We start from the raw sequence: 16,497 nt of genomic DNA, 5'->3' as shown, positions 1-16,497 counted from the left end.
TTGTGAGTAAAAAGTACGCATCCTTGCCATCTTCTCTTGTGGATTAATCAAGTCACGGTTTTGAATAAGAGTCAATTGACACATTGTCCTATATATTCTTTTCCCCTATTTAATCCATCATCATCGGAGTCAAGCGCCTTCAATATTATTTCTTTCTACAGGATTTTCAAATATTTGTCAGATGTGTATTATCAATGTGGTTAGCCTGGGCAGTCTTTCAGCAATGTGCAATTGTTAGTAAAGCACTTTAATATCATTCAGTAGTGCGTTTATTTACCACTTGATAAATAGAGAAATTACTACTTGCTTATAGATGATAGCCTTTGAAGCACAGTTGCACTGCTCTGTATATTCACGCCATATGTCCACTGGGATATAGAATAGTAGTAGTACATTTATTTATAAGGCGCCACAAAGTGTCCGCAGCGCCGTACATAGCAAACAAAAAACAAATTACAAGGTAACGTACAGGGTGTGTTGATAAAATACAGCATAAATAGGGGTATAGCTGGTAGAACTAAAATCGGCATCAGTTCTGAAGTAGGTGTGGAAATTGTCGAGGAGACTGAAGATGAAGTAGAGGAAGGGGAGAACAGGACGGGAGCACAGGTGAAGTAAAGAGGTAGTGTGAGTACATGAGGAAGGAGGGCCCTACTCATAAGAGTTAACATACTAAAAGGAGGTGGGTGGACGAACGAAAAACAATAGGATAAGTAGGAACGTATGGAGGGGTAGGGTAGGCAGGATAGGAGGAGGGATAGGCTAGTCGGAAGAAGTGAGTTTTGAGGGAGCGCTTGAAGGAGGTAAGGGAATCAGAAAGAAACAAAAAGGACTGCCCTAGGGTGGTCCGAGGGCGCTGTATATGGGGTGAGTGTCAAAAAAGCTGCTACTTAAAGGGACTGAGTGGGTCCCTAAAAAAGAGGGGAAGCAATGGAGAAATGAAGTAGCGCTTACCAATGAGAAATAATCAAAGTAAAAATCATTTAATTACATATAAAATAAACATAATTCATATACACATTTAACCCCTTCCTGACAGAGCCAGTTTTTGCGTTCCTGACAGAGCCCTTTTTTTCAAATCTGACATGTCTCACTTAAGTGGGGATAACTTTTTTTTGCTTTTACTTATCCCAGTGGTTTTGAGATTGTTTTTTCGTGACACATTGTACTTCAAATTAGTGGTAAATTTGGGTCGATACAGTCTGTGTTTTTTTGTGAAAAATACCAAAATATCGTGAAAAAATGGAAAATTTAGCGATTTGCAAAATGTTAAATTTTCTGCTTGTGAGACAAATAATCTTACCACTCAAAATAGTGAATAACTAACATAGACCATATGTCTACTTTATGTTGACATCATTATTTCAACTTCCTTTTAATTTTTTGGGACACTAGGAGGCTTACAATATGAATAGCAAATTCTCAAATTTTCAAGAAAATTTCAAACACTGATTTTTTTAGGGACCAGTTCAGTTCTGATGTGACTTTGAGGGACTTGTATGTGAGACACCCCCATAAATGATGCCATTTCAAAAACTGCACCCCTCACAGTATTCAAAACAGCATTTTGGAAGTTTGTTAACCCTTTAGGTGTTTCACAGGAATTAAAACAAAGTGTAGGTGAAATTTCAAAATTTCTTTTTTTTTGCAGATTTGCAATTTTAATACATTTTTATAAGGAACACAGTACATTTTACTAGAGAAATGTGACTAAAAATTGATTCCCCCAATTCTTTTGTTTTCATAAATATCCTATATGTGGCCCTAGTGTGCACGGTGACCAAACCACAGGCTTCATAATAGAAGGAGCACCTACTTGATTTTGGAGCCTCCTTTTTATGAGATTATTTTTTAGGCACCATGTAGGTTTCAAGGCACCATAAGATGCTAAAAGTTAGGAACCCCCCACAAGTGACCCCATTTTGCAAACTACACCCCTCAGGGAATTCATCTAGGGGTATAGTGTACATTTCAAACCCCCAGGGGTTTCACCAATTGTGGTACAACTGGGCAGTGAAAATGAAAAATTATTTTTTTTTACACAAAAATGCAGTTCTGGCTCCAAATTTGTCATTTTCAGAAGGTATGAAGGAGACAAAGCACCCCAAAATCTGTGCCCCAATTTCTCCCGAGTACGGCAATGCCTCACATGTGACCAAAAAATACCAGTTGGGTGCATGGCAGGACTCAGAAGGGAAGGAGTGATTTTTGGATTTTGCAGCTCAGATTCTGGTGGAATTTTGGTGGGTGCTATGTCGCATTAGCAAGACCCCCCAAGCACCAATACAGTGGAACCCCCCCACAAGTCACCCCATTTTGCAAACTACACCCCTCAGGGAATTCATCTAGGGGTATAGTGTACATTTCAAACCCCCAGGGGTTTCACCAATTTTGATACAAGTGGGCAGTGAAAATGAAAAATTACATTTTTTTACACAAAAATGCAGTTCTGGCTCAACATTTTTCATTTTCAGAAGGTATGAAGGAGAAAAAGCACCCCAAAATATGTGCCCCAATTTCTCCCGAGTACGGAAATGCCTCACATGTGACCAAAAAATACCAGTTGGGTGCATGGCAGGACTCAGAACGGAAGGAGTGATTTTTGGATTTTGCGGCTCAGATTCTGGTGGAATTTTGGTGGGTGCTATGTCGCATTAGCAAGACCCCCCAAGCACCAATACAGTGGAACCCCCCCACAAGTCACCCCATTTTGAAAACTACACCCCTCAGGGAATTCATCTAGGGGTATAGTGTACATTTCAAACCCCCAGGGGTTTCACCAATTTTGATACAAGTGGGCAGTGAAATTGAAAAATTACATTTTTTACACAAAAATGCAGTTCTGGCTCGAAATTTTTCATTTTCAGAAGGTATGAAGGAGAAAAAGCACCCCAAAATATGTGCCCCAATTTCTCCCGAGTACGGCAATGCCTCACATGTGACCAAAAAATACCAGTTGGGTGCATGGCAGGACTCAGAACGGAAGGAGTGATTTTTGGATTTTGCAGCTCAGATTCTGGTGGAATTTTGGTGGGTGCTATGTCGCATTAGCAAGACCCCCCAAGCACCAATACAGTGGAACCCCCCCACAAGTCACCCCATTTTGAAAACTACACCCCTCAGGGAATTCATCTAGGGGTATAGTGTACATTTCAAACCCCCAGGGGTTTCACCAATTTTGATACAAGTGGGCAGTGAAAATGAAAAATTACATTTTTTTACACAAAAATGCAGTTCTGGCTCAAAATTTTTCATTTTCAGAAGGTATGAAGGAGACAAAGCACCCCAAAATCTGTGCCCCAATTTCTCCCGAGTACGGCAATGCCTCACATGTGACCAAAAAATACCAGTTGGGTGCATGGCAGGACTCAGAAGGGAAGGAGTGATTTTTGGATTTTGCAGCTCAGATTCTGGTGGAATTTTGGTGGGTGCTATGTTGCATTAGCAAGACCCCCCAAGCACCAATACAGTGGAACCCCCCCACAAGTGACCCCATTTTGCAAACTACACCCCTCAGGGAATTCATCTAGGGGTATAGTGTACATTTCAAACCCCCAGGGGTTTCACCAATTTTGATACAAGTGGGCAGTGAACATGAAAAATTACATTTTTTACACAAAAATGCAGTTCTGGCTCAAAATTTTTCATTTTCAGAAGGTATGAAGGAGAAAAAGCACCCCAAAATCTGTGCCCCAATTTCTCCCGAGTACGGCAATGCCTCACATGTGACCAAAAAATACCAGTTGGGTGCATGGCAGGACTCAAAAGGGAAGGAGTGATTTTTGGATTTTGCAGCTCAGATTCTGGTGGAATTTTGGTGGGTGCTATGTCGCATTAGCAAGACCCCCCAAGCACCAATACAGTGGAACCCCCCCACAAGTGACCCCATTTTGCAAACTACACCCCTCAGGGAATTCATCTAGGGGTATAGTGTACATTTCAAACCCCCAGGGGTTTCACCAATTTTGATACAAGTGGGCAGTGAAAAAGAAAAATTACATTTTTTACACAAAAATGCAGTTCTGGCTCAAAATTTTTCATTTTCAGAAGGTATGAAGGAGAAAAAGCACCCCAAAATCTGTGCCCCAATTTCTCCCGAGTACGGCAATGCCTCACATGTGACCAAAAAATACCAGTTGGGTGCATGGCAGGACTCAAAAGGGAAGGAGTGATTTTTGGATTTTGCAGCTCAGATTCTGGTGGAATTTTGGTGGGTGCTATGTCGCATTAGCAAGACCCCCCAAGCACCAATACAGTGGAACCCCCCCACAAGTGACCCCATTTTGCAAACTACACCCCTCAGGGAATTCATCTAGGGGTATAGTGTACATTTCAAACCCCCAGGGGTTTCACCAATTTTGATACAAGTGGGCAGTGAAAATGAAAAATTACATTTTTTACACAAAAATGCAGTTCTGGCTCAAAATTTTTCATTTTCAGAAGGTATGAAGGAGAAAAAGCACCCCAAAATCTGTGCCCCAATTTCTCCCGAGTACGGCAATGCCTCACATGTGACCAAAAAATACCAGTTGGGTGCATGGCAGGACTCAGAAGGGAAGGAGTGATTTTTGGATTTTGCAGCACAGATTCTGGTGGAATGAATGGTGGGTGCTATGTTGCACCAATACAGTGGAACCCCCCCACAAGTCACCCCATTTTGCAAACTACACCCCTCAGGGAATTCATCTAGGGGTATAGTGTACATTTCAAACCCCCAGGGGTTTCACCAATTTTGATACAAGTGGGCAGTGAAAATGAAAAATTACATTTTTTTACACAAAAATGCAGTTCTGGCTCAAAATTTTTCATTTTCAGAAGGTATGAAGGAGACAAAGCACCCCAAAATCTGTGCCCCAATTTCTCCCGAGTACGGCAATGCCTCATGTGTGACCAAAAAGTGGCAGGACTCAGAAGGGAAGGAGTGATATTTGGATTTTGCAGCACAAATTCTGGTGGAATGATGGTGGGTGCTATGTCGCATTAGCAAGACCCCCAAAGCACCAATACAGTGGAACCCCCCCACAAGTGACCCCATTTTGCAAACTACACCCCTCAGGGAATTCATCTAGGGGTATAGTGTACATTTCAAACCCCCAGGGGTTTCACCAATTTTGATACAAGTGGGCAGTGAACATGAAAAATTACATTTTTTTACACAAAAATGCAGTTCTGGCTCAAAATTTTTCATTTTCACAAGGAATGAAGGAGACAAAGCACCCCAAAATATGTGCCCCAATTTCTCCCGAGTACGGCAATGCCTCACATGTGACCAAAAAATACCAGTTGGGTGCATGGCAGGACTCAGAAGGGAAGGAGTGATTTTTGGATTTTGCGGCTCAGATTCTGGTGGAATGAATGGTGGGTGCTATGTGGCATTAGCAAGACCCCCGAAGCACGGTGAAATTATGAACCTAATATTCCATAGATGTGTGGTATATTTTAAAACACTCCTTTATACATAGGCCGGGTTTGTCGGGGCAAGTGTCACACTGGAAAATAGTTTGCTTTCTTATTCCCTTTTTATAGCAAACTTTGCACCTTTTTTGTGTCCTGCCCTTTTTTCCAGTGGAGGGGATTTCATCAGGAAAATGCTGCCCTGGTACAATACGGGGGCCAGTACTAGAAGTACTGGGGCCCTCTGCCTGCTGGTTCCCAAATATTAGGCCCTTTATGACTTCCTCTTGAAAGTGCATAAATGTCCCCCTCTGGCCGGTAGAACGGAATAGCACGTAAGCGTTATACAGTGCCATCTGGATGATATACACGGCCACCTTCTTGTACCAGATTTTTGTTTTCCGCAGGGCACTGTACGGCTTCAGTACCTGATCTGAAAGATCCACTCCGCCCATGTACCTATTGTAATCCAGGATACAATTAGGTTTTGAGGTGTGGGTACTGGTACCTCGTACAGGGACGGAGGTGGTACTGTCTCCGTGAATTGTTGTCAGTATAAGGACATCCCTCTTGTCCTTATATTTGACCAACAACATATTTTCGGTGCATATTCCCCTGCTTTCACCCCTTCTCATTACTTGGGCAATGTGCGTTTTTGGGAGGCCTCTTTGGTTCTTGCGCACAGTACCGCAAGCTGCTGTACCTCTTGAACCAAGGGCCTTAAACAGGGGGATGCTGGTGTAAAAGTTATCCACATAGAGGTGATAACCTTTATCCAGGAAGGGGTGCACTAAATCCCAGACAATTTTCCCACTAACACCTACGAGGGAGGGGGGGCATTCTGGCGGTTCAATTCTTGAATCCTTCCCTTCATAAACCCTAAACCTGTGGGTGTACCCTGAGGTGCTTTCACACAGTTTGTACATTTTTATGCCATACCTTGCCCTCTTACTGGGAAGGTACTGGCGGAATTTAACCCTTCCTTTAAAATGTGTAAGGGACTCGTCGATACAAATAAATTTTTCAGGGATGTACACCTCTTCAAATTTGGCACTGAAATGATCAATGACCGGCCTGACTTTGAATAGCCGGTCAAAGGTGGGATCATCTCTGGGTGGGCACTGTGCATTATCGGTGTAATGTATAAATTTAAGAATTGTCTCAAATCGAGTCCGGGTCATGGCCATACGGTAAAATGGAGTACTGTACAGAACATCTGTACTCCAATATTGCCTAATTTCTGGCTTTTTTACTATGCCCATATGAAACACCAGACCCCAAAACGTCATCATCTCTACTGCATCTACAGGGGTCCACCTAGCAAATGATGACGTGGGGTTTTGAGCAATAAACTGCTGGGCATATAAATTAGTTTGGTCCACCATTAAATTTATAAAATCATCAGAGAAAAATAATTTGAAAAAGTCAATTTCTCTGAGACCTGTGGAATCAAATTGGATTCCTGGCATGGCCAAAAACTCAGGAACCTGGGGCTCAAAATTGTCTGGTGGTGGGGTCCATACGAGATCAATTATTGGGGGGGGGGGTCTCAGCTGCTCTACGGGGGCGTCTTTGAGGGGGTCCCTCATCACCAGAGGAGGAAGAGGAGCTTAAGGCGAATCCTTCAAATTCCCCGCTTGCATCACTGGCTGTGTCAGAGTCAGAAGCAAGCATGGCATATGCCTCCTCCACTGAATACATTCTCCTGGATGACTGGGAGGACATTTGGGAGGACATTTGGGATGCCATTTTTATTTTTGTGTTACTGGTAGTGAAATGTTTCAACACGTGTATAGTGTAGGGGGGGGTACAAACTTTATTTCAATCCGGGGGGTATGTAGTGTGTAGTGTGTATGTGGTGCAGAAAAAAAAAAATACTTTATACCAATAAAAAAAAAAAAAAGGAAGGGGTTAAAAATAAAAAATTTAAGGGGTTAAAAAAAAAAAAAAAGGTCCTGCGCCAAAAATTGAGCACAGATGTTGGTCAGTAACGTCTGTCACTGAACAGCGCTCAAAGGCAACAGGAATTTGATCAAAAAAAAAAATATATAGATCAACCCTGTGCCGAAAAAGATGATCAGTGATGTACGTCACTGATCAGCGCACAGCGGCCACAGGACACCCACAAAATCACAGTGTGTGTAAAAAAAAAATTAAAAAAAGACCCCACAGCACACACACAAAAAAAAAGGGTGATCAGTGATGCGACACTGATTACCAGTGAGGTGCAGCAGGTGCACAACCTTTGGTGCAACTGACAGGTATATATAAAAAAAAAAAAACCTCTGTACCCCCAAAAAAGTTGCTGATCACCTCAGATATAGTGATCAGCACAAAAGGCGGGGGCAGCAGACAAAAAATTTAGCACTCTCTGTCACTATCTCTCTCTATCTCTCTATCTCTCACTATCTATCACTCTATGACACTGCAGCAGCAGCACTGACAGGTATATCTATATATAAAAAAAAACCTGCGCCCCCAAAAAGTTGCTGATCAGTTAATTTATACTGATCAGCACAAAAGGAGGGGGCAGCAGTCAGTTATATCAAAAATATATAGCACAATCTGTCACTATCTCTCTCTATCTCTCTCTCTCTATCTCTCTCTATCTCTCTATAACTATCACACTGCAGCAGCACAAAATATAGCACTCTGTCACTAGGCCTCTCTATCTATCTCTCTCTCTCTATCTCTCTCTATCTATAACTATATCACACTGCAGCAGCACAAAATATAGCACTCTCTGACACTATCTCTCTCTCTATCTCTCTCTCTATCTCTCTCTATCTCTCTATAACTATCACACTGCAGCAGCACAAAATATAGCACTCTGTCACTAGGCCTCTCTATCTATCTCTCTCTCTCTATCTCTCTCTCTCTATCTATAACTATATCACACTGCAGCAGCACAAAATATAGCACTCTCTGACACTATCTCTCTCTCTATCTCTCTCTATCTCTCTCTATCTCTCTCTATCTCTCTATCTATCTCTCTATCTATCTCTCTCTCTCTCTATCTAGCTAGTACACTGCAGCAGCACAATTTCAGCACAATTTCACAGGAAGGCACAAGTAGCAACAGGATCCAGGAAGCAGTGATGAAGCAGCGATCAGGTAAGTATGGAGCAAGTATGGAGCAAGGTTCTGGTCAGTATGGCGGCAGGGGGGTACGGTGACCGCACTGCACGCTATTCCAGACCGGAATGGCGTCTGCAGTGCAGTCACCGTTAGTTTAAATCCCCCTCCTTGGCTGTGATTGGTCCGTCGGTCCGACGAACCAATCACGGCCTTTGGGGGCGGGCGGGGTGAGGTGGGGTGACACCAGTGTCACCCTTACACCCCGCGGTGATTGGTGCTGTACTTTACAGCACCAATCACCTCTGATCCCGTGTCACCGGCGAACGTTATTCGCCGGTGACACAGGAAAACGCTGTAATTGGCTGTTCACACTGAACAGCCAATCACAGCGATCGCCGACGGGGGGGCGGCATCGCAGCCCCCCCTGGGCATGCACGGACATGTCTGCTGTCAGGGACAGCAGACATGTTGAAACTGTCACCGCGTCTATAGACGCGGTGACAGTTTAAATCCATGACGTACATTTACGCCATGTGTCGGGAAGTGCTTCCCGACCATGACGTAAATGTACGTCAAATGTCGGGAAGGGGTTAAACAATAAAATGGTACCATAAATATGGGGGGATAAAACCTCTCAAAAGGTCCTCAATGTATGCCAATGTAATTGAAAAAAAGGGGAAGAATAGGATCCGCTCCTATTTGTGCCGTCTGGGTACAGTCCCGAATGGAACAATAGAGTCCTTTTGGACTGGGGATGTTGGGGGTTTATTTTCCACTGGATTCGATAATACACACAAGATGAAGGTATATTTACCACTGTATATCCTTTGGGAGATTTGTATCCATGTAGGACTGCTGTAGCAAGCTGTTTTTCTCCGTTTGAAGGGTGGAGGTAGATGAAATTTCCTCCTGGGTAGGAATCACGATGAATGTGGAAAAGCAGGGTGACAATGTCCCGGACAATTTGTATTCCAACAATAGGGATTGGAGACGGCTGGTTGGATCCTGATGCATATAAAATAACGATGGCAGTGAGGGGCTGTGAGAGGGAGCAGCTTCCAACGCGTTTCACTGCCCCTAGAGGCAGTGAAACGCGTTGGAAGCTGCTCCCTCTCACAGCCCCTCACTGCCATCGTTATTTTATATGCATCAGGATCCAACCAGCCGTCTCCAATCCCTATTGTTGGAATACAAATTGTCCGGGACATTGTCACCCTGCTTTTCCACATTCATCGTGATTCCTACCCAGGAGGAAATTTCATCTACCTCCACCCTTCAAACTGAGAAAAACAGCTTGCTACAGCAGTCCTACATGGATACAAATCTCCCAAGGGATATACAGTGGTAAATATACCTTCATCTTGTGTGTATTATCGAATCCAGTGGAAAATAAACCCCCAACATCCCCAGTCCAAAAGGACTCTATTGTTCCATTCGGGACTGTACCCAGACGGCACAAATAGGAGCGGATCCTATTCATCCCCTTTTTTCAATTACATTGGCATACATTGAGGACCTTTTGAGAGGTTTTATCCCCCCATATTTATGGTACCATTTTATTGTTTAAATGTGTATATGAATTATGTTTATTTTATATGTAATTAAATGATTTTTACTTTGATTATTTCTCATTGGTAAGCGCTACTTCATTTCTCCAAGGGAATCAGAAAGCCTGATGGGTCGTGGGAGGTTGTTCCAGTGCAGGGGGGCAGCGCGAGAGAAGTCTTGGACACGGGAGTGGGAGGAGGTGATTAGGTGAGAGGTCAGCGGCATAGCGAAGAGGACGGGAGGGAATGTGGATAGAGATCAGTGAAGAGAGGTAAGGAGCGGTGGAGGAGGAGAGAGCCTTGTAGGTGGTGGTGAGGAGTTTAAAGAGAACTCGGAAAGGAATGGGGAGCCAGTGAAGAGATAGACCGAGGGGGGAGGCGGAGGTAGAGCGGCGGGAGATGAAGATGAGCCTAGCAGCAGTGTTAAGAATGGATTGGAGAGGTGAGAGGTAGCCCATAGAGAAGGATGTTGCAGTAGTCAAGGCGGGAGTTGACAAGAGTGAATGAGAATTTTCAGTGGAGAATCAGTGGAGAGGAATGGTCTGATGCGCGAGATGTTGCGTAGGTAAAAGCGGCAAGACTGTGAGAGAGCACGAATGTGGGGGGTGAAAGAGGGAGGTGTCAATGATGACACTGAGGCAGCGCGTTTGGTCGTTGAGGTGATCTCGGTTTCACCAATGCTGATGGAGATAGTGGGAGAAGAGGGGATGGAAGATTAGAAGTTCAGTTTTAGCCATGTTTAGTTTCAGGAAGTGTTGGGTCATCCAGGCTGAGATGGCCATGAGGCATGCGGAGACCTTGGACAGGAGTGATGGGGATAGGTCGGGGAAGGAGAGATAGATTAGGGTATCCTCAGCATAAAGGTGGCAATGGAAACCATAGAAGCTGATGAGGGTGCCCAGAGAGGTGGTGTAGAGGGAGAAGAGGAGAGGGCCAAGGACTTACCCTTGGGGAACACCGACTGGCTGTGGGGTAGTAGCAGAGGTGGAGCTTGGAGTGGAAACTGAGAAGGAGCAATCGGAGAGGTATGAGGTGAACCAGGAGAAGACCGTGCCAGTGACGCCAAATGAGCGGAGGGTGTTGAGCAGGAGAGGGTGGTCAACAGTGTCAAAAGGCAGCCGACAGATCAAGCTGGATGAGGATAGAGAAGAGGCTTTGGATTTAGCCGATAGTAGATCGTTAGTGACTTTGCTCAGGGCAGTTTCAGTGAAATGTAAAGGGCTGACCCCGGATTGGAGGGGATCTAGAATGGAGTTAGCAATAAGGTGGCTTAGGAGACGATTATAGGTCAGATGTTCTAGGAGCTTGGAGGCAAAAGGCAGGAGGGAGATGGGCCTGTAGTTGGACGAAGAGTTGGGGTCCAGATTTGTTTTTTTGAGAATTGGGGAGACAAGAGCGTGTTTGAAGGAGGAAGGGAAGATCCCAGAGTATAGGGAAAGATTAAAGAGGTGAGCCAGGTGAGAGCAGACTGACTGACTGAGACGACGGATAATATTGGAGGGGATAGGATCGAGCGGGCAGGTGGAGGGAGAAGCAGATTGAAGGATAGAGTGTACTTCAGCAGCAGTGGTTGGGTAAAATGAGGACAGGGGTGGGAAGGAGGGGAGTGGAGATGTAGGAAGGGAGGAGGGAGAGGGAGAGGATGAGGTCATGGCAGCAGTGATGGCAGTCCTGAGAGAGGAGATTTTGGGTGAAAAGTAGGTAGCAAAATCAGCGGCTACGATGGAGGACGGAATAGCTGGAGGAGGGGGGGGAGAGCAAGGAGTTGAAGGTGGCGAAGAGCCTGTGGGGGTTGGATGATTGGGAAAGGATGAGGGACTTAAAAAAGGATTCCTTGGCCAGAGCAAGGGTAGAGCTGAAGGAGGAAAGAATGAATTGGAAATGGAGATAATCCGCGAGGGAGCGTGATTTCTTCCAGAAGCTCAGCAGTGCGAGAGCACTTTTTAAGGAATTGGGTGATAGGCGAGTGCCACGGTTGGGGGTTGGAGCATCGAAGGGGTAGAGGAGGGAGGGCAGACAGAGTCCAATGTCGAAGATACGGCGTCTTTATAAAGATGGATCTGGCGTTCCATAGGGCACAGGAAAGAGGGGGGTGGGTTGTGTTTTTATGTGGATAAAGTTTTTGGGATTGCAGAAGCGAGGGGGGTGTCGTTGGGAGAGAGGGGGTGCGGGGGCGAGTGGTCAGGATAGGTATGGGATTGGAGGGGGGAGGAGCGATTGGAGAAAGTGAAGTTGAGAGATTAACAGCCATGAGGACCAGAGGTGAGAGGGTAGGTTAGTGAAAGCAGACAGAGAGCAGGGATTTGGGAAGACAGACAGCGTCTGTAGTAGATTGCGAGGATGTGGTAGATAACAGAGGGCCTTATTCTAGTTCACTCTTTCTGACAAAATCCTTCTTAGATGGACAAAACCATGTGCACTGCAGGGGGGCAGATGTAAAATGTGCAGAGATAATTAGAGTTGGGTGAGTTATTTTGTTTCTGTGCAGGGTAAATACTGGCTGCTTTATTGTTACACTGCAATATAGATCTCACTTTGAAGTAAAACCCCACCCAAATCTAATTCTCTCTGCACAAGTAACATCTGCCCCACCTGCAGTGCACATGGTTTTGTCCATCTAAGAAAGATTTTGTCAGAAAGAGTGAACTAGAATAAGGCCCAGAGTGAGAGAGCTTGGGATATGAAAGAGGAGAGAAGGTAACAGGCAAGGAACAACTGTCAGAGAGGAGACAAGTGGGTAAAATCAGGTTGATTGAGTAATCTAATTAAGTATGAAACAACAACAAGCGAGAGGATGAAATTAACAGAGAAGGTCAGAAGTGAAGCAAATGTGAGCAGGTGTGAAAATGGAAACAGAGTGCAATAAATGTATGACAAAGGTAAGAGAAAATAACAGTAAATGAGTAAAATTAAATACTTTTTCCAGGTCTCCCAGCAGGTGCACTCATTATTCAGACACATTTTAAAAGGTACACAGGTGGAGCTAATTATGTCACTTGTGATTCTTTGAGGAGATCTGCAAAACATGCTCTGTTGGGTGTACTTGAGGACCAGGGTTGGGAACACTGGTGTACACTGGTGTACACAATATAAAATATGTAGGGTGGGGAGTTCTTAGAATGCGGTGCTATCATGCTTTAGTTCTGCAAAATAAAAACAGTGCAGATGCCCAGTCCACATTATTAATGAACAATCAAGGTTCTTAGTATATTCATTGGCCAAGCAATATTTGCCTATCAACCAGCATCAAGGTGACCTCGTATTTCTGATCAGTCCCTAATACTAAGTTTGAATCTGGGGTGTGGGACCCCCAAAAAATCTGGATTGTGCATCTACATGATAGCATCTCATGTATTCTATGTGCATTCTATGATCCCTCCTTCCCCCATATTTTGTTAACCCCACCGCTGTTGAGGCGGGTCTAAAACTTACCAAAGTTTAGTTCTATTTAGCAGACTTAGTATTGCTGCACCACTTCTTTCTTTTTGTTGGTGCTTCTATTCATCAAATCTTGACTGTTGCCCTGGTCAGCAACTCAATAGTCTTGGACTGGTGCCTTGGTAAATCAGAGACATAAGGCTTCTGTTTATATCTGAGATGCTTCCCTAGAGACAGCTTCTATACAGTCACATGTCTCATTCTTGGCAGTTTGTGCCAGAAGATGTGTGTTGCACGCCGCCTCCCGGGTTGTAGTGCACCCAGACGGATGGTGGATGCGGCACACAGTGACGTGGCCGGGGACGTTGCCGGGCAGCGTCCCAAGCCTCCCTCTGACTCGGAGCGTCGGGACGTTGCCAGGCAACGTCCTCGAGCTTCCGCCCGGCTGCGGCAGACGCGCGCGCCTGACGTCAGTCTGGCGGCGCGAAATTTAAATAAATAGCCGGCGTCTGCTGGGCACAGACGCCAGTTATAGCTTTAAGCTTGTGAGCTAATGGCTTTCTGCCCAGCTAGCAGATAGCTCTGCTTTCCGGTCCCCTGGGCTTCCCAGTCCAAAGTCCTTGTCCAGCTCCTTGTTTTTCCAGTGTCTGCTTCCCCCAGCCTTCCGTGGAGTGTCCTGTTCTGTATCCTGCGTCAGCCAGAAGACCTGCTTCAGCCTGAGCCTGTGCTTGGCCCACTGTCTCCATCTTCTCGTGGGTCACGTAAGTGCTCCAGTGGAGCCTCGGTCTTTACTCTCTATCTCCAGTGGCCCACCGTGGCCGTGCCCCTCCGTGGGTTTATTCTTTTTTTCCTTCCATCCATCTCCAGTGGCCCGCCATGGCCGTGCCCCTCCGTGGGCTCATTCTTCTCTTTCATCCATCTCCAGTGGCCCGCCGTGGTCGTGCCCTTCCGTGGGTACATTCTTGTTATCATCTTTTATTGTATCCTCCTTGTTCTCTGGTTCTTTCTCTTTTGTCTTGTCTTTATTAGTATCTTTCAGGCAGGGAGTGTCCTCTATTGCTATCCTAGTTTTGAGGAGTCGCCGTTCCTAGGGCGTAGCCTGCTGGTGACTCCTCTTCTGGTTCACTTGTGTCTGCGACTTGGTCGCATCCCGGTTTGGCCAGGTGCCGGCAGTCGGGTCAACTCTCAGCTAGGCCCAGTAGTTAGCGGTCCTCTTGGGTACCCTTTGGTGATCGTCTACCCCTTGTCAATTCATAAGACCTGGCTGCATCGGGGTTGGAGCGGGCCTAACTCGCTCCTTCGGACGCGGCGGCCACAGGTGAAGCCTAGCTCTGCAGGGGATTACCATCTGCCTCAGGGACTCAACAGAGTTAGAGTAGCATCCGCTGTGGCCGTCCTAACCGGCGATCCCGGCTACGGGCTCACGCCTGACCACCTGTCTACATCCGCCAACCGTTGCTCCTTGTGCCACAGTGGGCATCGTAACAATCTGTTTGGCTGAGTACCTGGTACTCTAGTGTTCCTTCTGCACGGGGGCATCGTCAAGGGGGCGGACCGGGACCGCCGACGTCACTGTTCTAGGCGGTCCCGAGCTGCCGATGTCACAAAAGGGGCGTGCCCGAGCCGCGTCGTGACGAAAATGGGCGGGCCCGGCCGTCGTCAAGAAAATGGGCGGGCCCGGCCAGCATCGTTATTGAAAGGGTCGGGCCTGGCCGCACCGAAGGCTCTCCGCTGCCAGGGAAGCGCCGGGCACCGCTATATACTGCCGCGCCGGGCTACCCCGGTATCAAGAGTAGGTGACAGGCTGTTTTAGCGGGGCGCTGCCAGAGGGGCAGGGCGCATTTTACCCTTTAAAAATCGGGCAGGGCACAGTGCCCCGCTAAAACAGCCTAGCGGGAACACTAGTACTCTGGGTGATGAGCATAGGCGTGCCCACATTGAGTGTTAGGGGTGCACAGGCACCCCCTAATGCTGTGACCTCCATTATGAACACCTCTGCTGCTAGCAATACCAGCAATATCTTTTTGCATTGTTAATTGTACTAGACCATTGTCATATCACTACACACCTGTCATCCATATTTGTTTTTTACTTTATTTGCATATAGTAATTAAAAGATTAAATCTGAAATAGGCAGGGGATTATGGTGTGGCTGAGAGATGTTTTATATTGTAACGAGTGCCAATAGATGATTGTAGACATGCCTGATTGGTGGTGTTTGACAGACCCAATGGGCGGTGTTAGATATGCCCAATAGGTGGTGCTAGGGACACCCCTTTGATGTTGCACCCCCTAATAAAATGTGATGAGCTTTGTGTCCGCGGCATGCATACATTGACTTGGCAGTTCCCATGCCAGAGAGATTTTTTGCTACTCTTTACCAAGATCCTTCCAAATGGGATGGCCATTTTTAATGTGGAACATTCTCGTTCTCTTTCCAGAGTTATTGTTTAGGTGCCTTTACACCAGCAAATGCTAGAGTTTTACTCAAACCTTTTTTTGGAAGGCAAGCCTGATGGGTCCTCCTGTCCCTGAAATTGAAGCACCTCTATCCACACCTGTCATAAAATTCCAGATGGAGTCTGTACTCAGTCATCTGTGGAAGGGTTGGTGGGGAATTTGTAGCTTCCATATTTGATAGAACACAAACTTAAACACCATACTATGGATATTTTATTTTTCTCTTGTGTAAAACTTTACAGCTACAAATGTAATCTTTTTTTTTTCTTTCTGTAGGAATTTATGCTTTGGAAAAATGAGTTCCTCCAAATATTTTCTTGCTACAACTGACAATGGATTTATAAGTTGCTGGGACCTACTCACGTGTGCATGTATGTGTTTATGTTTTTCCTACTCTTCTACATAAAACCTGTAATTATTATTGTATATAATTATTAAACACCATAAAGTTGTGAAGTTGACATGATTCAAATCTAAGCTAAAATTTTCCCTCCATACCATTGTGGAACTGGGGTGGTTTAATTAAAGGACAAAATTTATATTTTTTCTTTGTCCAGCTGGACAAATAAGAGGCTTATATATCAGGCACATGAAACTCTTGTTTCACAGGGATACGGTCATTGGGTCTACAGCAAGTTGG

The 16,497-nt window shown here is 45.4% G+C and overlaps 1 protein-coding gene across 1 annotated transcript in view; it reads left to right on the top strand.

Moving 5' to 3' along the window:
* The window catches only part of WDR75 (WD repeat domain 75), a 334,745-nt gene that overhangs the window by 229,317 nt on the left and 88,931 nt on the right, over nt 1–16,497 (top strand). Inside the window, exon 15 of the mRNA XM_083153502.1 lies at nt 16,134–16,228. Within this exon, the coding sequence (XP_083009628.1) occupies nt 16,134–16,228 (95 nt within the window). The remainder of the gene's footprint in view (nt 1–16,133; nt 16,229–16,497) is intronic.

The sequence above is a fragment of the Crinia signifera genome, chromosome 7 (assembly GCF_055691185.1).
Source record: "Crinia signifera chromosome 7, ASM5569118v1, whole genome shotgun sequence".
NCBI lineage: Eukaryota > Metazoa > Chordata > Amphibia > Anura > Myobatrachidae > Crinia > Crinia signifera.
Note: the sequence above shows the minus strand (reverse complement) of the source record. Positions and strands in the feature narration are given on the sequence as shown.